Consider the following 22,219-nt stretch of genomic DNA (forward strand, 5'->3'; position numbering starts at 1 on the left):
CAAGACAGGTATTTGTATGTCCATGTCCATTCTATCCATATTTATAACAGCTGAGAAGTGGGCCAACTGCCCACCGAAAAAATTTTAAATGTGTTGTACACACACAATTCAGTCTCGAAACATAAGGAAATCCTAGCATATGTAACACAGATGAAGCTTGGCGACATCAAGCAAAGTGCTCGTCAAACAGGTGGGGCAGGAGAGAGAGTGAGACTCGGGGAGGAGGGAGGAGGAGAGAGGAGGGGAGAAGGGCAGAGAGGGGCAGAGGAGTTGAAATCCTGGAGATTGCTAGGAGAATGCTAGTTGCCTGGAGCTGGAGGGATAGAGGAGGGGGGGCTTGTGTGATGACTGGTTTTGGTTCTTCAAGAAGACCCTAAAGCTCTGGAATAAAGCATTGTGAACACATCTAACACCATTGAAATGTGCACTTAAAGACAGTTGAAATAGCAAGTTTAATAATTCACTACTAAAAATAGGGGAGTGTAAAAAATAATTCCTCAGTGCTTGGCACAGTCATGTGCAAATCTCTCATTCTCTCTCTCTCTCTCTCTCTCTCTCTCTCTCTCTCTCTCTCTCTCTCTCTCTCTCTCTCTCTCTCTCTCTCTCTGTCCATCCATCTGACTTGAACAAAAGTTCTCTTCTCTATACCTGATAACATGGTTTTACAATCCCATGTGAAGAACACACTCAGGCAGTAACTAGTCGCATAACGACTCTCAGTAGTAAGGACTCCAATATTAATCATGCCGAAAGGACAATCACCAGAGCCCACAGGTAGATACTTTGTGAAGGATGTGCCAAATAACCCACCCAGAAGCCACTTCATTCAGCTACGTACATCTCTGTAGCTCATTCACTCTGACTGTCCTAGTCAGTGTTATTATTGCTATGATGAAACACCATGATTAAAAGTAACTTGGGGAGGAAAGAGTTTATTTGGCTCACACTTCCACAACATAGACCACCACTGAAGAAGTCAGGGCAGGAACTCAAACAGGGCAGGAACCTGGAGGCAGGAGCTGATGCAGAGACCGTGGAGGGGGCTGCTTCCTGGCTTGCCTGCCATGGCTTGCTCAGCCTGCTTTCTTATAGAATCACCAGCCAGTGATGACACCACCCACACCGGGCTGGGCCCTTCCCCATCAATCACTAAGTAAGGAAATACCCTACAGGCTTGCCTACAGCATTGTCTCTTGTCTTTCCGTTGTGAGACCAGCCTTGGATGGCTGAGCCATCTGTCCAGACCAAAGACATTTCTTCAATTAAGGTTTCCTCCTCCTAAATGACTCTAGCTTGTGCCAGAAGTGACATGAAACTAGCCAGCACAACTGACCCCTTGTCGAGTGGACACACAAACACATCAGTGTTTTTTCTTTCTTTGTTCCTTTCTTGTTCAACCCCAATTTCACACATTAATATCCACATCAAAAACAAACAAACAAACAAACAAAAACACCTCACCACAGTGGCCCTGGTAGCATCTGCAGATTTTCAAACTTAAAAAGTCCTGGTCTTATAGCAAACACTTGAAAAGTTCAGTCTCTTTAAAAAAAAAAAAAATCCAGAGTCTCTTAAAATCCGAAATCTCTCAACAGTGGGTTCATATAAAACAAAATTTAAAAAAATGTTAAAAATTTAAACTTTATTTCAAAAGGGAAGAGTCAAGGCACACTCACAATCAAATCAAAGCAAAACCAAACTCCAACTGTATAAATGACTCGGTGTCCAATGTCCAGGATCCACTCACGATCTTCTGGGCTCCTCCAAGGGGCTGGGCCACTTCTCCGGCTCTGGCCTCTGCAGCCCACACAGCTTGCCTTCTGCGTTCCGGTGGTCCACTCCACTGCTGCTGCTGGCCTTGGTGGCTGTGCCAGGGTACTGGCAACTCCAACATGCTGGTGTCCCTTGCTGTGACTGAGCTGCACTGTCACCAATAGCCTCTCCTGGGCTCTCTTGGGAACTCCAGCCCAGCCACGCAGTGTGAAGCCAGCCTCAGCTATTCTCCATGAGCCCTTCGTGCCTTTTAAACCAGACCTAGATGACTCTTACACTACCAAGAAACTGAGGACAGCCAAATTATGTTCTTATGACAAACCAAGAACCACTTGCTATGTGGTCTGGTACAGCAGCCACGCATAACTGAAATAAAAATATGGCAGAAAGTCCAGTCTCCCCAGCATACAGGCTGGAGAACAGGTGTTCACTAAACACACAAGCTGGGGGCCACCACATTGGAGGACAGAGACTCGGGACATTGGTATCGTTGCTTTTATTGGGTAGTGCCAAAGACTAGGCATCCACTTAGTGATGTGTGTAACGTCCAGGACCCCAACCCATGAGATGGCGGTGTCCACATTTAAGGTGGACTGTCCCATCTTGGTTACCCCAATCCAGAAACACCGTCACAGCCCTACCCAGAGGCTTGTCTCCTGGGTGACCCTAAATCCTGTCGAGCTTATAATCAATATCAACCATCACACACCCCAAATGTGAGCACTTGTTCTTCTTTTTCCACCTCATTTAAAGACCCCCCCCCCCCCTTCGAGTTCATTCTTGACTCTTCATCACAAAAAACACACCGCCCTTCCTGGTGTATTAAAGCTTGAACATGTGCTTCTTCGCTTCACCTGTAAGAATGTGTGCAAAATAAACAAATGCTTCCACTTTCTAGAAACTAGATCCACTTTCATTGGGTGATGATTATATATTTGCATCTCCTTCTATGTCAAAGCTACTCACTGCTACAGGCTTAATCTGGGTTACAAGAAAATATTCTTTTATCTTCCAATACGATTTCTGACATGACTCACTCCATCTTAATGAATTCTAAATATTTTATAGGCAGGAAACCCAAATTCCTTTTGGAGAGCAGAGGAACAGAACTCTGCTGCCATCTTTGTTTCAAAGAGAAAAGCTCCAAACAGGGTGCTGTCTCAACACTCCTAACATCAACACATGGTCTACATCTGTGCCAAAGGCATTTGTGAAAGCAATCGTAATAAAATTACAGGAAATTCAAAGAATGGTTTAAATGCAATTGCCTAAATTTAAAGCAAACATCATTAGTTGACGAACTACTGGCATTTCCATTAAAATCAAAATCAAGTTGAAGACCCCCCCCTCCCCATATTGCCAGTGCCATATATACTATATACTACCTGGCCTTCCACAGACCCACCTCACTCCACCAGTGTGTACTCCCCTGTAAAGAAGTATTTTTATTGAAAATGAATATAGATTAAAACATGCTCTATTCCTTTCTTTTAAATATTTTTTAATCTTATCATTCGTTCATAAGTCCCATGAGTTGACTTAAAACAGACATTTCATTTAAGTATAATAAGTATCCAACATTTAACTCCTCCTTGGCTGTGATGAAAGATGTTACAAAGCATTAAGCTTTGGTGGCTGTGATCATCTGTACGAAAACACCATGTAGAAATTTTCTTTTTGTGGCCCAAACTATAGTAACTAACTCCAGTTAAGAACATTTTCTGTCCTGGGAATAAAGTAGAAAAACAGGCAAAACATTGAGGAGCAGGCATGTGACATCAACCTGCCATGACACATGCAAATGAACCTGTCCTTTTAAAGACTTGGCTCACCTAACACATGCTAGTTCTTTATCAACCACGGGTTAAAGAAGAGTGCTATCACTGTTTACAAGTGTGATGATAGGGCTAAGGGAAGGCTGTTTTGAATAAGGATCCGTGGTTCTGGTGAACTGGGTCTGAGGAACCAATCATGATTCCTGACAACCATGACAAAACACCAGCATCACTGAAGTGAAACCTTTGCTTTGCTAGGACAATCAATACTGGTCCTCGGGAGCTGAAGAATCAGCTGTGATTAAGAAGAGGCCAGCATCTGGTGAGGACATAGAGTAAGGGGAACACTTGTCCATTGCTGGTGGGACTGTAAACTTGTATAGCCACAAAGGAAATCAGTGTGGTGGTTCTTCAGGAAGATGGGAATTGATCTACTCAAGATCCAGCTATATCACTCTTGGGCATATACCCAAAGGATGCTCCATCCTACCACAGAGACACTTGCTCAACCACATTCATTGCTGCTCTATTCATAACAGCCAGAAATTGAAAACAAGCTAGATGTCCCTCAACAGAAGAACGGGTAAAGAAAATGTGGTAGTTATACAATGAAATATTACTCAGCTGATTAAAAAGAATGAAACAATAAAATACACAGGTAAATGGATGGAACTAGAAAATAATCTTCCTGAGAGAGGTAACCCAGACACAAAAAGACAAATATGGTTTTATTAACTTCTATGTGGATAATAGCTGTAAAGTCTATAACCTGTAGAACCATAGAGATATAGAGTAAGGGACTAGGGTGATAGACAGATCTCATTAGGAAAGGGAAATAATTGATAATTATGAATGAATGAGAAGGTGGAGTATGATAGTTATGGATGGAGAGGGTGGGACTTGATAGTTATAGATGGATGAGAGGGTGGGGCTTGATAGTTATGGATGGATGAGAGGTGGGGCTTGACAGTTATGGATGGATGAGAGGGTGGGGCTTGATAGTTATGGATGGATGAGAGGGTGGGGCTTGATAGTTATGGACAGATGAGAGGGTAGGGTTAGAATGGAAGGATCAAATGGGTACAGGAGAGGGAGATGAAGCAAGAAATTTGAGGAGAGGGACAACTGAAATTGAGAGCCACTTGAGGGATAGTATGAAAACCTAATACAGTAGAAGCTTCTTAAAATATAAACATATATGAAATGAGACAGTGTTGTAGAATATTAAGGTGTGTTACTTTTGTTCATATTGAATTTGTTTAACTCTGTGAAGCTGTGTTACTTTGCTTGTCTGAAACACCTGATGGTCTAATAAAGAACTGAATGGATAATAGCGAGGCAGGAGAGAGAACTAGGTGGGGCTGCCAGGCAGAGAGGATAAATAGGAGAAATCTGGGAGGAAGAAGGAAGTAGCCAGAGAAGGAGGAGGACTCCAGGGGCCAGCCACCCAGCTAGACAGCAAGCCACAGCGTAAGATTTGCAGAAGTAAGAGAATGAGAAAAGCCTAGAGGCAGGATAATTTATGTTAAGAAAAGCTGGCTAGAAATAAGTCAAGCTAAGGCTGGGCACTCATAATTAAAAATAAGCCTCCGTGTGTGATTTATTTGGGAGCTGGGTAGCAAAAAGAGCAAAAACAAACAACAACAAGACAATATTGTTGTTTGTTTTAAAATTGCAATAAAATGACTCCCAATTACATTCTGCTATACTCATAGAGCAATGCCTTGCTTCCTCCTACAGAGGATATAAACAAATACAGAGACCCACAGCCAGGCCTTATGCAGAGAGCGAGAGACCTCGGAACCCTCAGCCCTAAATGGGATGTCTTCATCAAATCCCTGTTCTCAGGTTCAGGAAGCCCCACAGGAGAGCAGGCAGAAAGATTGTGCTCTGAGTATATATTATGACTTCCAGTTTAGTGTTTTTATGGGATTCCTGAGTGTGGGAATGAGTGGGTCTCTACATCTATCTATATTTGTTTCATGTGCCTTTTCTTGGTCTCTTTTCCTTCTGATTATTTCTTTTGTCTTTTTCCAATGTATTAGTTTTGTTTTATTTTATTATTATCCCTAGAAGCCTATTTGTTTTCTAACGAGAGACAGAAAGGATAGGGGTGGAACTGGGGAGGGACTGGGAGGAGTAGAGGGAGGGGAAACTATAATCAGGATATATTATATGAGGAGGGGAAAAACTACTCTCAATAAAAGGGGGGTAGGTAATGCAGACGCCAGAAATGAGGAAAAGGTTGAAAGCAGACTGGAAACACGTGACTGGCCCAGAGATGGTCCCAGGATGGCAAAAGGCTAGTATTACTTCAGCCATCAGTGCAGTGGCTCTGACAATATCTGCACCTCAGGGGTGAGGGCTCACCTTCACAGAGCAGCAAAGTGTGTTAGGCCTTCAAGAGGAAATTATGATCAAGCGTTTACATATTAAAGCATCTACTGCATACCAGACAGAGCTTTGCACTTCTAAAGCATGCATGAACTTAACGGCATGGCCGACAAACATGGACTGCACGTACAGCAGCGGTCCCAGAGACTCATAGTGGAGCAGAAAACATCCTACCCCCAGGGATGCTGCAGTTCAGTGGATGGCATGTCTGTCTGCAGTGAGGCTGGGTTAAAACAAACCTCCCATGTGCCAGTCACACATACAATTTTGTGTAGTGCATAATACTTGATAGCACATGGCTTCGTTGTGGCTTTACGTATTTGATACAAAATAGCTTACCATTTTTTTTTTTAAAGCGTCCCTTCTTCTAACAAAAAAGAGTTATCAGTAAATCATTATGCCTTGTTATGCTGGAAAAAAAAGAGGAAAGGATGTGGAGAAAATAAAACCACAGGTCATACATGCAAGAAGGAATTTAAGTTATTATAACAACCATTATATGAAATACTATGTATGGAAGTTACCCCGAAAACTAAAAATAGAATTACCATATGATTCAGAAACCCCACTTCTGGCTATATGCCCAAAGAAATTTAAGCCAGTATGGTTTAGGGACAGTTACACTCTTATGTACATTGTTCCATTTTCAACAACCCTATATGGAAGCAGCCTAGACATTCATCTTGAAATGAGTGAATAACAGGAAGTGTGTGTAGTGGTTTGGTGGGAATGGCACCCATGGGCTCATGTTTGAATACTAGGTCCCCAGTGGCTGGAAGTGTTTGAGCAGGAGGTTTGGCCTTGTTGGAGAAAGCGTGTCACTGGGGACAGGCTGTGAGGGTTTTGAAAGTCGCCTGCCATTCTCAGTGTGCCCTCTCGGCCTCCTGCTTGCAGTCAAAGATGTGAGCTCCCAGATGTTCCTGAACCTGTACCTTCACTTGACCATAATGGACTCTAACCCTCTTGAACTGTAAGCCCAATTAAATGCTTCCTTCTATTAGGAGAGAGGGAGAGAGAGAGAGAGAGAGAGAGAGAGAGAGAGAGAGAGAGAGAGACCACAGCACTGCATTTCCTCACGGTGAGCACACAAAATCTGTGTTCCAGAGGCACCTTTTGCTAGCAGCCAAACTTGGTAGTATATTTAGTATAAGTCTTCCCCGTAGTACTGGTTTTAAAGGTATGAAGGGTCATGGAGAACAGCTGCGGCTTCACAGTGTGGGGCAGGGCTGGAGTCCCCGAAGAGAACCCAGGAGAGGCTACTGGTGAAAGTGCAGCCCAGCTGCAGCAAGAGGCCCCAGCATTTTGGAGATGGCAGTACCATGGGACGACCACCAAGGACAGCAGCAGCTGTGGAGTGGAGCCAGCCAGAGCTGAGGAGACAAGCTGTGTGTGCTGTGGAGGGTGGAAATGGAGAAGTGACCTGGGCCCTTCGAAGGAGTCCAGAAGACTGTGAATGAATCCAGACACGAAACACTGAGTTTTTACACTTTGGAGTTTGGTTCTGCTTTGATGTGTGACTGTGCCCTGGTTCTTCCCTCTTGGCATAAGAAATAATTAAGCTTATTTTGATTTCACAAGAGCCCATGGTTGAGAGATTCTGAGTTTTTATAAAGAAACTTTAGATTTCTTTAAAGAGACAACTTTTAAAGTGTTTGTAAAGACTGTGAGATTTATAAGTTTGTAACTTTTTTTATATTGTGATATTAATGTGCAGTATTGTGGGTGAACAAAAAAGGAAAGGTTATGGCTTAAGAGCAATGCATTTGTGTGCCAAGCTGACAAAGGGTCAATTTTGCTGACTAGCATTTATGTCAACTTGACATGAGCTATAGACATCTGGGAGGAGGGAACCTCAATTGAGAAATTGCCTCTATAAGATTGTGCTGTAGGTAAACCTGTTTGTAGGGCATTTTCATAGTTAGTGATTGATGGGGGAGGGCCTAGTCGATTGTGTGTGGTGCAGTCCCTGGGCTGGTTATCCTGGGTTCTATAAGAAAGCAGGCTGAATAAGCCATTATGAGCAAGCCAGGAAGCAGCACTCCTCCATGGCCTCTGCATCAGCTCCTGCCTCCATGCTCCTGCCCTGCTTGAGTTCCTGTCCTGACTTCCTTCAATGATACGGAAGTATAAGTCAATTAAACCCTTTCCTTCCCAAGCTGTTTTGGGGCATGGTGTTCATCACAGTAATAGTGACCATGACTAAACACTGGTCAACTTCCACTCAACTCTTGCATGTGGAAGGAAGAGCTACATGTTATGAGGCAACTGGGTAATTAGTTCATGCCATAAGCTCATATGATGGCTAAGGACCAGGTAGAGAAATGAATTTGGCCTTTTAAATAAGCAATTCACTTTTCTCGTTTGTAAAATAACCAACAATTACAGACCCAATCAGCAAGAATTCAGCATATTCACCCCGTGAATCCCCTATGTACTAAGCTCACTCTCCAACTATAGCTCTACCTGGAAGATGGATAATTCACTTCTGGCTGTTAGTCTGAATTACTAATGTTATGTTATTTACTACTTTTATTTTATTTTAATTACCAAATTAAAACTTTTTCCCTTTTAATTGTAGAAAAACCAATTAAGCTACCAGCTTCCTCAGGATATAAGCGTGCTATAGAAACAAAGGGAAAACAGTGTGTTTGATACTGTAGCTCCAATTTAAAAAAAATCAAGAGCGCAAGGAAGCCTGGCATTGTATTGCCCCCAGCTATTTCAAGACATGCCTATCATACACAGAGCTCTACTGCCCTCTTCTGGGTGGAGGCTGTAACACACAGGTGCCAACGAGGAGGGAGAGAGGGAGAGAGAGCAAGCAAGCACATTGAGGCATTTCCTCAAGGTGAGCATACAAAATCTGTGTTCCTAGGCACCTTTTGCTGGCTGCTCTCGTGGACACTAGTCCCAAAACCTTCACATTATAACAGATATTTGTAAAATGAATAAAGCTGATAAATTCTGACTGCAAAATTTTTATTTGATTATTGCTGAGAGTATGTAGTTGAAAATAAAACAATCCACCCACGTAAGTTCAGGGCTTTTTTTTTTTTTTAATGATTCTGATTGAATTTAGTGAGTCTAAGAATTAAAATTTTAAAGAGTTCTCAGTTCCACTAGCTACCCAATCACTCCAAAACCTCTAAAAACCAGAAGCAAAGCAAGCCTCTTCTGTCGCCCCAGCCTTCCAGCCATGGTACAGGACGCAGTTAATGACCGCTACATGCACGGTGGTTTTTGGCTCAGATTGTAACCAGGTTTTCTCTGTCAAGCACTCCATTTTAAAGATTCATTCATTCTTATTAGAGTGGAAGGAAAAATAATCACAGCCTTTGGTTTTCTAGTAAAAACCACTTCCTCCTCCTCTCCATGTCAAGAATAAACCTAGGGAGCAGAGGCATCCAGAAATTTCATATCTACACCAAAATACAGACTCCCGGGACTGAGAAGGCTCTGAAGTTAAGAGAGCTTTCTGCTCTTGCAGAGGATTGAGTTTGGTTTCACAACTGCCTCTACTCCAGTTCCAGGGAGATCAGATGCCTTTGGTCTCCATAGATATCTGCACTCATGTGCACATATACACACAGAGATGGATACACACATGAATTAATAAAAATATATCTTTAACAATGTGTCAACTGTGTAACACTGAGGAGGTGGCTCTATGGGTTAGAGCACTTTCTGGGTAAACATGAGGACCTGGGTTCAAATTCCCACCCACATAGAAGCAGGGCATGAACACACACATCCCTGTAAGCCCAGGTCACGCTAGCTGAAACACCTCATCAATGCATGCTTTATGAGAACAGAGACAAAGAATTCTCTTAGCTCCTGCAATGTCTTTAGTCCTGGGTTTATGCAGCAAATTTTAGTCGATAGCTGGGTTGGTCTGTAACCCAAGATCTTGCTGTAGCCTCCATCATGCTGAGTTATAGATGTATACCATGATGCCCAGACTCACCAACCTGGGATCTTATGGTCACTGAAATTCTTCTATTATTAAAAAAAAAAAAAGAACCAATCTTCAAATAAGTAACCAAGTTCTATAATTTTTTCTTTGCAAAACTTTAATGTTCCAATAGAAAATACAATTCTTATTTATTAACTAATTGATCCAAAAGCAAGGAGTAAAATACTTTGATTGCAAGTACACTGATCAAATAAGCATGTCTTTTTAGACAAACAGGAACATTATTTTCAGCAAGTTTTATAAGAATGGGTGAAGAAGAAATCAAGCTGGTACTGGCCTGGAAACTTCATCTCTATGGCTAGCATTCATAGTTCTAGAGGTTCTGTTTACGCCACTGGTCCAAACACAGAGAATAAGAAGAGACTGTGTAATCGGGACATCTACATCACCTCCAACACCCAGAACCCTCAGGGATCACTACAGAAGGCAGCAGTGGTAGATTTCTGCAGCGAAGCATCGTGTGCTGGACACGAAAGCTGCTGCACACAGCACTCTCAACAGCATGACGGCACGCACAAGACCACACCTGTCAAAATCCCAGCACAGAGTGGGGAGGGGCTCATGGAGCCTACTCCAAGCTGAGAAGCTAGCTACTGGGAATTAATGGCTGCTGGTAGAGGGAGAATCTTTTGATGGGCGTGTTTCCTAAAGGACTACCCCTGCTTCAGTAGACTGTCCTATACCCACGCACGACCAGGTAGCACCAAGTTCATTCGGAATGAACATATGCACAGGAAGTTGGGAGGAAATGTGATGGAGGGTGAGAAGGAACTGAAAGGGAGAGAATGAAGGATGGATTCAATCAAAACACGATGTGTCTATGTAGAAAAACCTCAATAAAAATCATTGCTTATAGAAACAGGCTAAGGAAAATACTGTAGAAATAACAAAGGCAGCTCAGCTAGCCGACTCTCCCTCAAAGGGGCAGCTGCATTTTTTTTCTGGCTCACCAACAAAACAAGCTTCACGCTTCTTTTTTTCATCCAAATCAATTGGTCATATTAGCAAATGCATAAACCCTATGAAGACTCATTCTGTAGACGCACTGAACACAGTCAGGCAAACTTGGCATGTGATGTAATGACAAAGACAGTTGGAAGGCCATCTCAGAACATCCTGTAATGCACTCCGGGATCCAGGTATCCGTGCCTGCTACGTATCCAATCCACACTGCAACAGTGAATGAGGAAAGAATGATGTTCCCTTGTTACTAAAAGAAGACTAAGGTGACTACTGAATCGTAGTCTGATGAGTGGCGGGGACACATGTAAGAGCCTTGGGATGCAGCACATTTCAACAGGAAGCTCACTTTCCTCCCGCACTGTATGTGACCCACGCACCTAAACAGGCCCAAGCCCCTTGAGCGGTAGAGGGTGGGGAGTAGAGTTAGCTTAGGCTTCCCTGGTGCTGTCCCATGTAACTCTGGGACAGCAGGGGATGGAGATGGAGCAAAGGGGATGGGTGAGCGAAAGACCTTGAGAGGGAAAGGGTCCATCAAAACCTAGAATAAACCAGAACAAACTGAAAAGCACAGAACCTGCATGTGAAGACCAGTATTCAGGTAGGACGAGAGCAGGAGAGGCAGGGAGATTCATTGTGATCCCTCAAAGCGTTTGACACACTTCTGTGTGAATGGCTCTAACTCCCCTAAATGTCTTGGAGGTAGATTAACACTACTAGCAAGTGAGTTTAATCTAAAAAATGGAATGGGCAATACTGAGGAGGAGACTTATTGCTAGCACTCACTCTCAAAATACCATTGGTAAATCTTCATTTTAGTAAAGTGCTTAGATGCTGGCTGTTGTAATCTTACTTGTAAAGGGTGACATTAAGCATTTTGTAGCTAAAAGAGACCAAAACCTTGGTTTTTTTCCTCAGAATTCATGGGAAGTCTGTAAGTCTTAGGCCTTCTCCACCTAGATGGTAATGTTGCCTCTATCTCATTCATCTCGTGGCCAATCTCAGGCCACGCTGCCACTGCCTGCAGTCTGCATGAATCCACCCCGCATGGTTCCTCCTGTCTGTTTTCATGCCCACTTGTCTCTCTGCTGGACCACAAGGCAGATTATGCTGCTGCTTCACTTCAGACCTCCAGACCGGGCATGGCACTCTGCACACCTCAGATTACTCAGCAGCCCACCCAACCACAATCTCTCACAGTCCATTTTACAAAAGTTAAACAAACGAGTAGTTTCCAGTTCTTCATAGGAAATCAAAAGGTTACCCTAGGAGCCCAGAGAGAGTTCATCAATCCACACAAGTAACGTGGTTACAATCACAGAATCCCGTCATGACCCCATTTTAGAACTGCACTTCTTTCTTTAAAAGCTGCTTATGTGAAGATGCAGCTCAGCATGGCATGCATGAGGCCATGAGTTCAACACCTAGGACCATCAAAAAGGAAAAAAACAACCTCTTACACACTTAGTTGTAAAACTAAGTCCCAAGAACCACAAGAAAAACATGACCTTAATGACATACCAACACACTTCTCTGGTAGAAGAGGTAAAAATGACCCTGTGCCTTGATGATTTTCAACACAGTGACTCTGCGGCTCTCAACTGCTACTTGAAGCTCCTTCGGGAAGGAGGCACTAAGCTCCAAAGGCAGGGGTATGGCTGTGCCACGGGACGTATTTTTGGACTTGTTTTGCCCCAATTTCCGCCACATAGACTGCGCCGGTCTTCCTGTCAACTTCTAGAAGATGTGGCAGAACCTGATCTGCCAGCTGGATGGTGCTGACCACAGAACACTCTCCGATGCTTCCGGATGGCGGTGCCGCCAAAACTGACAGCCTACTGAGGTTCAGCTGGGCCACAATCAAGTACTGCCCACCCGGGGTAAACCTAGGAAGAAGGAGAAGTCAGTAATAATGAGCATTCTTTCAATGCGTGTGTCCTCTGCAATGCTCAGCAATGGCCATCGCTGCCTGAAGGATTCAAACTGGTGTAAAGTCTGTGACAGCAGATGAAGCTAACGATATGCCTACATTAAAATAAGCACAACATAATGAATAGAGAATTAGAAGTTCGGGAGGTCCAACCGTGTGGACTCAAGTTTTGACCCTCCTTCTGTGACTGGAAATCTTGCAAAGGATTAGAAAATTACAGACTAGTCTTTGGACACTTGTTTCCTCCCATTTCCCCCTCCTTAAAATTGACAATGAGCACTGGAAACTTCCAGCTGCTCTTCAGAAGTGGAGCCCACAAGCAGCTGAAACAAGCATTTAAAATAAACAGCAATGATTACCTAACAGCCGAAGGTCCCTCCTCTGTGAAACAGCTGTCCCATGCTCCTAACCACTCTCCGGTGTCTTTATCAAACACTTGGAGCCTTTTATTTCCTCGGTCGGCAACCCACACCTGAGAAACCAAAATCACGTCAGCTGGAAGAGACCCACAGGAGAAGAAACGGGACTGTTTTCTTAGCTCCGCATGGTTGTCTCAGTCCGTGTTTAGAGGACCCTAAAGAAGATGGCCTCCCTCCACTCCACTCTGTCTGAAATGCACGAACAAGTGCACACGCTACAGTCTACAGTGCACCTGCCTCTGCCCAGCACGCACAGGGCCATCAACCCCATTAACCGTGCGAGCAAATGAAGTCCTGAGTCCTCCGCCACTGCGCACATCAAAGTCACTCACGCTGCCTCCACCACTCACCAACACTGCACCCCTGAGCAGCCGCCTAAGCCAGGCCACAAGGCAGAGAGAAGCAGCCTTGCCACCAGGAGGCTCAGGCCGTCTCTCCCATCTCTAAACCTCTATCTGTTACTACTGAGATGGGTCCAAAGTACAGACTCACTGAAGAGGAAGAAGCTTGGGTATGCTAAAAATACATAAAGCATAATGGGTTTAGTTCCGGTTTTTATAGACTGTAATGAGTTACTAAGACACTCCTGTAATAAACCGGGGGGCTTGGATTATTCCCAATAGCATTCATAGGCATCCATCAATTATACCATTCTAGGTTCACCTTAGAGCACAGACCACAGCCCTTGAAGCTCTCTTGGATTTCTTAGGTCTGGGTAGCCGAGAGAGACCCTGACTTTATCTTCACGGGTGTGTGTGGATAGCCACTGACTGCTTTTCCAAACAGACACAGACAAGGACGTGAGAGGCTGGTGCCCAAACAAGTGGACGTCTCCAGCTTCCTCCTGATCTGAGATGGGTTTGCTCAGGGATCGGGCATTACTGCCTCAGACAGATGACCAAGGAAGAAATAGTCACGTCTCATGACTAAAGGATATTCCAGATTGTTTCCTTTCTTTCTCAGTACTCAACATGTGATGTAGAGAAAGCCTCTCTAGGAAACAGGAAGTCCGTAACTATGGTGGGGATGAAATGAGTCACAGACAATGCGCAGACCACCACCACACTGCTACACAACGTCAGATACAGGCTTAGGGAGCAGCTCAGGGCGATGCTCTCCTGGCATGTGGAAGGTCCTATCCCCACAGCAGCAGCAATGGACAAGCAAGATCCCAAGTATGTAGAGAATGGGATGTCATCTTCCACCACTCGGCAATCTCCAGCTGTTCCTCCAAACGATCTTGCTGGCCCCTAGGAACTGTCCTCACCATGGTGAATTTGACTGCATCTAGATCTCTCATGAACTGCAAAGTGGAATTCTTTTTAAAGCAAAATAATAAGTAGGACTAGCATCAAGGAAGGCGGCTGGCCCAGACCCTGCACATCAAAATGTTTACTACTTAACACAGGTGCCCCAGAACTAGTTGTGGAGATGAAGCAAACTGCACTCAGCACATGCCCACAGGAAGCCACAATCTCCAGAGGAGCAGCTGTGGTCAATAGAACAGCGGTGGCGGCAATGCACAGCACAGCTACCAAAGGAAACAGGGAGCGCATTTAAACCCGGCTGATGGAGACTTCCCTGCTGGAAGGGAACCCCAAGATCCCAGGAAGCAGCATTTCTGCTTAAAGGGCGAGGAAAAGCCTGAGGGGGCAGTAGCTGGGGCTGGAGGCAGGGAGACAGTTCTGTTCCCTGGTGGAGGCTTGCTGTTGCCAGGAAGGAAGCAGGAAGAGCAGGGGTTGGAGAGGGCTCTTCCCAAACTCTCAGGAGTAGCTTCGGCACTCATCTGCCCCATTTCCAGGGCAGCTTATCTCCCCTTGTGAACTAGAGACATTTCAACACTTACAGTTCGGTTTTCCTAGCAGAAGACAAAATCTCTTTTTGGGTTTTGGATTCATTACCTGTTCTTTTGTCATTTAAAGACTATAGACATCTATTTTGCTGATTTCTAAGTCTTTGGAGAACTTCCTCAGAATAGGGCCCAAACATTTTAAGGGTAAGTGTACACAGCCACTCTGGAGAAATTTCCTAGACGTGCCTACTGTGGTTAGCTTCAACTGTCAACTTGACATAACCTAGGATGGCCTCGGGACAGAGCACCCAACAAGCACTATCTACAGCAGGCTGACCTGTGGGAACGTCTTGGTTGCTTTAATTGACATGAGAACAATCAGCTTACCGTGGGTGGCATCATCCCCTAACGGGGGTGGTGCTAAGTTGTATAATAATGTGTAAGTCTGAGCAAGCCAGCACGTGTACATGTACCTATACATTCATTCCTCTCTGCTGACTTGACAGCAAAGATGTCTGAAGTTCCTGCCTTGACTTCTCCTTCTCTCTACCTGGCTTTCCATCAGGTTTGTTTGTTTGTTTATCACAGCAACAGAAACGAAAGAAGAGCCCCTACTAATACCCAAGTCCACACACCCAGACACTTATCCCAAGACATGCCACACAGCCAGACGCTTACACCAAGACATGCCACACAGCCAGACACTTACACCAAGACATGCCACACAGCCAGATACTTACACCAAGACATGCCACACAGCCAGACACACCAGGACATGCCACACACCCAGACGCTTACACCAAGACATGCCACTCACCCAGACACTTACACCAAGACATGCCACACACCCAGATACTTACACTTACACCAAGACATGCCACACACCCAGACACTTACACCATGACATGCCACACACCCAGACACTTACACCAAGACATGCCACCCACCCACCCACACACTTACACCAAGACACGCCCACCCACCCACATGCGTGCTGCTCCAAACACAAGGAGACTGTTTTTACCCGACCAAGTGAGTCAAGTGTAACACTGTGAGGTATGTTGAACTTGGCAGGTCCTGTTCCACTCTCTCCATGCAGCCAGAGAATCATGAAATCTATAAATGGGAAATATATATGAACAGTGAAACATATAGAATGCTTTATGCATTTGCATGTTAATTTTGTCTTACAAACTGCAAAAAAATCAAAAAACAAAACAAAAACGAAAGTATTACACACTGAGGACTTGAGTATTTTTTCCTGGCTTTATCTATGTCTGTCTAGTTCATGTGTTCCTTCGAACAATCTACTGCTTTAATTAGCTCTGCCTGCGCTGTTCTGACAACCTCTAAAGCACTGTTCAGAGTCCCTGCACCGTTTACTTCAAACTAGTTCCCTTTTTACAAAAAGTTCATTTTTTTACTCAAATTTGTTTTTCTTTTCCTGAGACAGAGAATCACATTATGCAGTCCTGATTGGCCTTGAGCTATGCAGTTCAGGCTGGCCCCAAACTCTTAGTAATCCTCCTCCTGGATTGCAGGAATCACAGGTGTGTACCAGCACACACACTGTTACAGTTTTACAGTCTCCTCCAGTCTCTGGAAGAAGAGGCACTAAGTCTAGCAGATTGTATTCTTTCTCTAAAAAGACCAGTCCACTCCCAACACATCGCACCTGGGAATGTAGCCTGTGCGTGCAGGATTTTAAAGAGAAAATTAAACTAGAGATCTTGAGATCATCCTGGATTCACAGGAGCCCCCGAATCCTTGTAGGAGGGAGGTACGAGAGTCAAAGACACACGGAGGAAATGACATGAAGAGGGCAGAGTTACATTGTCACAGCTGCACGAGGCCTGCCGGGACCCAGTTTCCCGGCTTCCCCAGTATATACAGGACAGGAAAGTCTCAGAAGTCCTTTCAAGTTTCACACCATCTCCAGTCCCTGTGAGGCATCTCCTGGCCCCGGTGAACATGAGGCCCATGAGCAGAGTCATGTGCTGTTGGCAAGCCCACCGACTGGTTTCCGTGTATTTAGCCCTTTACACACAGCTTCATGTGCAATATGACTAGATTAGGCCAAGCAGCAAACAAATCCAATCCAGTTTATAAAATAATGTTCTTATGACCATAGCAAGTTAGAGCATTTACCTTGGGACAATTTGACTAGTCTGTTATTCAGTCCCCCATCTCCATCCACAATGTAAATCTCTCCCACGTCATCTACATATAATTCTGCAGGGTTATCAAACTGCAGTGGGTTCAAGCCAGTGCCTTTCTTGCCTGGGGTACCCAAGACTTGAACAAGATCACCCAGGGGGTTGTACTTTTTAACAGTATGACCATAGGATCCTGCGGAGATAGACAAGCATGTGTTACCAGCATTGCTCAGCAGTCACAGCTTCTAAAAGCTAAAGGCAAATCTTTCACTAGGCTCGGACAGCAACAGAAGCCACAGACTCTCACACATATAACTAAGACAGGAGACAGCAAGCAGCCCTGCATAAGGTATGCTCAAACCTGGTGATGAATTAATATGTAATCACTCCAAAATCAGGACTCCAAACACAAAGGAATACACAAAAACGCTGGCTCATTTACACAGAAAGCTTGGGATAACTGTATATTTTTCTCTTTTAAAACACACTGCTTGTAAAATAAATCAAGAAGGAACTAAAAGACAAGCAACTTACATTCAAAGCTGTTATTTCAATCATCCATGTACAGATTTTAAATTTTTCTAAGTCAACAAAAAAATTCTCTATAAATAACAGATTTTTTTTTCCCCCACAAATGATATGTTCTCCCAGCAGAAACAAATTCAACACTGATCACTTCTTGAGAGAAAAATAATCTTGGTGCTAAAATGACCTTATAAGTCAAAGAATAAAGTGAATTAAGAGTAAATAAGGGAAATCATGAAGCAGTTCAGCCGAGGCCAGGTTCAAGGCACAGAAGGCCCAAGTAGCTGCCAGGCATCCAAAGGCTGACTTGATGCACCAGGCTTACCAGAAATCAAGTGAGTTGATCAGCACTACAAGTCTACCCGGGGAGCCACCTGACTACTGCCCTGGACCTGAATGCTGGAGTCGAAGTTTTTAGACACAGAGAACACAATACATTGGAGAAAGCACACTTCAAAGTTTCTAAAGACTTGGAAAGGGAGATAGAGTACTTATAATTTTTTTAAGTGGTTGACTTGCAGCCAAATCTTCATTTGAAGGAATCAATTCATTTGAAAAATGGGAAGAGCATAAAAATAGTTTCTCGGATATGAGGGCAGAAAACAAGATACAATGGAAGGAATGAGATCATCTGTGCTGCAATTATTTCTGGGAACCAGGGAAGTTTTTTTTTTTCTTCTTTTTAAAGGATGATGTGAACAGAATAAATTAAAAGTAAAGGTCTTTCAAGTGAATTCCAGGGACAGAGAAGAGGAGAGAGAAAACAGTCAAACCCCATTACAGTGTTGTGTAAACTCAGATATACTTTCAAGAGTTTTTATATAGCTATTTTATTTTACCTTATTTTCTGTATATGAGTGTTTGCCTGCATGTATGTATGTGTGCAGTACCCACAGAGGCCAGAAGAAGATGTGGGCTCCCCCGTAACTGGAGTTACAGATGGTTGTACGCTGTCATGTGGGTGCTGGGAACTGGGAAGAATAAATGTCCTAAACCACTGAGCATCTCTCCAGCTCCTAGATCTACTTTGAAGTTCAAGGCCAGTTTAACTAGGACTTAAAAAGAAAAACTCCAGGGGAGCCAAGCTGTAGATCTCAACAGCTGCCTGGGAGAGGAAGATGGAAAAGAGGAACTGAGGAAGCCATGCAGCTTGTGAGCAGCCTCATGGTGGAATGGGATGTTCAGAGAAGCATGGCTAAGCTTTGGCAAGCATCTGAAAGGAGGAGAAAAGAGATAATAGGAAAAAAGATGAAAAGTTATGCTTTCCTGAGTAGACTCAGAGAAGTGGGCAGCCTTAACACGCCTCAACTGCCAGTCTTGAGATGTTTAACCAACATTTAAAGACTGAATGAAGTGGATCACATGCTCACTACCCAAAGCCCAGAAATCTTTTGCATCCTGTGAACAAGTGTGACAACAATTGTACTCATCAAAACCCAGGCCTCACTGGTTCTAAACAATGGTATGTGAATTATCAGGCACTGGGGAAGCAGGATGTCCTTCTAGCCAGGGACATGACCAGACCAAGGGACACTAGCAACACCCTCCCTGATGATCCCACTCCTGCTGCACTGGCAAGGCATCAGAAGCAGCCTCTGCTGTTGCTTAGGACACACCAGCAGCACAGGTGGTGTGCTGTCTCTGATAAGTTCCCCGGCAGCTGTAACGCCTACTTTGTTTTTCAACACTGTCTACTAAAAACATCTGACGGTAGGAAGGTTTCAGATATGCTTAAGTCAACAGCATTTTCAAACTGTTAGCACCAGTTTCTGCAAACCTTTTCTCTCTGGGCAGCAAACTGCAGCTTCTTGTCACCTCATTCACTCTTTCAAAAGACAACTGGTATAAACGGAGTTAAGGGTCCACTGCTCAGCTTTAAAATACTGACATCTGATCTGACTTTACAGAGGAGGTAGAGACTTAGTCTGAGAAGAGCAACTGAAGGTTCAAAGGAGAAAGATCCTGAACTGGGGGGAGGGGAAAAATGTGGGGGTGGGGGTGGTGAGATAGTTCAGTCGGTCAGGAAAATGCCTGTCACTCAAGCACAAGGACCTGGGTTCCATACCTAGAACCCATGTAAGAAAAAGAACAAAACAAAGCAAACAAACAAAAAACCCAGTGAGTGGGCTGGAGAGATGGCTCAGAGGTTAAGAGCACTGGCTGCTCTTCCTGAGGTCCTGAGTTCAATTCCCAGCAACCACATGGTGGCTCACAACCATCTGTAATGAGATCTGGTGCCCTCTTCTGGCCTGCAGACATATATGCAAGCAGAATAGTGTATACATAATAAATAAATAAATCTTAACACCACCACCACAACAACAACAAAAACTCACTGAGTATGTTTGTGTGCACTGTAATCCCAGCATTAAGACTGGGAGAAAGGAAGATCGCTGGGGCTTATTGGCCAGTTAACTTAGCCTGTTTGTGAATTCCAGGCCAGTGAAAGATCCTGTGTCAAAGACAAGGCTGATAGCCCTGAGGAATGACACTCTGACCACACACACACACACACACACACACACACACACACACGTCCCCTTGACAAGTTAAAGATCATGATTACAGCATCATTGAATTTCTTGATTCAACAGGACTGTGATATAGATTTGTAGAAACACATGATTTTGTGGAATATTAAAGAAATTATGATTAGATTTAGCAATGCTAGCCTTAAAATGCACAAGCAAGGACACGGGCAAAGATCTGAATTCCATCTTTCAAGGCAATTTAATAGACAATACTACACATACCACTTCCTACGTCCGTGATCCAGACGGACTGTTCATATGGTGTGCTGGAGACAAACATACCATGGGGTGTGTCAACTGTATAATTCCAGGCTCGGAGGAAATATCCGTCCTCTGTGAACACTAACACCTTGGGGATGTTATCCCCTCTCTGAAGGCATACAAAAATAACTGCTTAGAATCTCTTCACAGGAGTGCTAATCTTAACTTTTGTCAGAGAGAAGTCAAAATGAAAGGATAATTGAGAAACTTCATAAAGTGTAAAAAGCAAACTTCGAAACTTAACAACAGCATCTATCACATACAAATCTAAAATGTGTACTTGAAGCCAACTCAAAATTAAGTTGCATAATTAGTATAATATAAATGTAATAAATAACATAAATGCAATTGGCTATCTCGGGTGGTAAGTCACTTCTTCCCTTACTGTTTTTTTTCCTTTTTGTCATGCTCAGGTTAACTGTTCTTCTTTCTTTCTTTTTTGTTGTAAACAAATAAATGCGCATATTTAAAAAAAAAAATCTCTAGTTGGGGAGATGGCTGAGCAGATAGAAATATTTGCTAAGTAAGCCGGACAACCTGAGTTCCATCCCTGAAACCTTTCATAGAAGGAAACCAAATCCCAAAAGTTGTCCTCAGATCTCCACATTCATACCCTGATCTCTGGAACTCACGGGCTCACATATAATAAATACTGATTCTACTTACTTGAGCTACGTAAACTAACCCGTTAAGGGGGTCAACTGCAACAGAAAATGTCGAACCAGTGAAATATTCTGAATACTTGGGCCAATCCAAATCCAGCCGGAAAAGAACATCCTCCTTTCTCCAGGGTATGTAAAAAGCAAATGTCCTTGGAACCTCAAATAAAATAAAGTAAAATAAACCTCAGATTCAGTTTGCCTTCCGGGTTTAAAAAAAAGTATATATGTGTGTACCATTTATTTATCTTTACAGCTCACCTTGACAACCAGAAGGTAGTCAGAATAACTCTAAAGAAACAGGGTTTTGTGTCTAAAGATCAAAACAACCACAACAAAAGTCTGCAAATGACTCGAGAGTACTGAAAGACCTGGGGAAGAAAATCCAGAATATATATATATATATCTTTTAAGGGATATGTTTATTTTTATTTAGACGTATGTGTGTGATCCTGAGAGAGTTTATGTGCACCATGTGCCCACAAAGGCCAGAAAGGGCATCAGGTCCCCTGGAACTGGAGTTACAGTGGGGGAGTGAATCGTCAAGTTGGTGCTGGGAATCGAACCCTACTCCTCTGCAAAAGCTCTCAACCTCCGCGCCACCTCCCCAGCCCCGACACACACACTTTTTAATACTAAAAAGAGAAGACGAGTGATCAGCTGCTGAGCCCCAGGAGCAGTTTGGTGCCTCTGGGGCCGCACCGCTCGGCGTCACCCACACCCGACAGCCCCGTGACAGCCCCGTCCCCGCTATTCACCAGAGAGCCACTGAAGCGCCAATGCAAAACCAGACAGGAAAGAAAGACGGCGCCTCCCACGCAGACCCAGACTCTCGCCATCCTGAGGGTCCTGGGGGTGAAGATTGGCAGACACCGAAACCGCGTCCTGGGCGGTAAAAGCCTAAAGCACCGGAAAACTAGACCAGAAAACTCTTAAATTCCGGGTCTCTTGCTCCTCCTTTCCCCGCTCCCGCCCCCAAGTCAGGTGCCCAGAGGGTGACCCAGTGACCATCCTTTCCCGCTCGGAGGCGCTCCTGGCCCCGGGCTTCTTGCAACCACTGGCATGGCGGCG

The 22,219-nt window shown here is 44.1% G+C and overlaps 1 protein-coding gene across 1 annotated transcript; it reads right to left on the reverse strand.

Annotated features, from left to right (window-relative positions):
• Positions 1-1,627: 1,627 nt before the first annotated feature.
• On the reverse strand, positions 1,628-22,194 carry Nhlrc3 (NHL repeat containing 3). Its single transcript, XM_052730662.1, has 7 exons — positions 21,907-22,194; positions 21,156-21,308; positions 20,451-20,598; positions 17,165-17,365; positions 16,041-16,132; positions 13,165-13,277; positions 1,628-12,761 (listed from the first exon to the last, which is right to left on the reverse strand). Exons 1-7 carry the CDS (start codon positions 21,985-21,987, stop codon positions 12,509-12,511), a joined length of 1,041 nt encoding a protein of 346 aa, XP_052586622.1. The 5' UTR covers positions 21,988-22,194; the 3' UTR covers positions 1,628-12,508.
• Positions 22,195-22,219: the final 25 nt, after the last annotated feature.

The sequence above is a fragment of the Peromyscus californicus genome, unplaced genomic scaffold (genome assembly GCF_007827085.1).
Source record: "Peromyscus californicus insignis strain IS unplaced genomic scaffold, ASM782708v3 Scaffold_9__1_contigs__length_137607984, whole genome shotgun sequence".
NCBI lineage: Eukaryota > Metazoa > Chordata > Mammalia > Rodentia > Cricetidae > Peromyscus > Peromyscus californicus.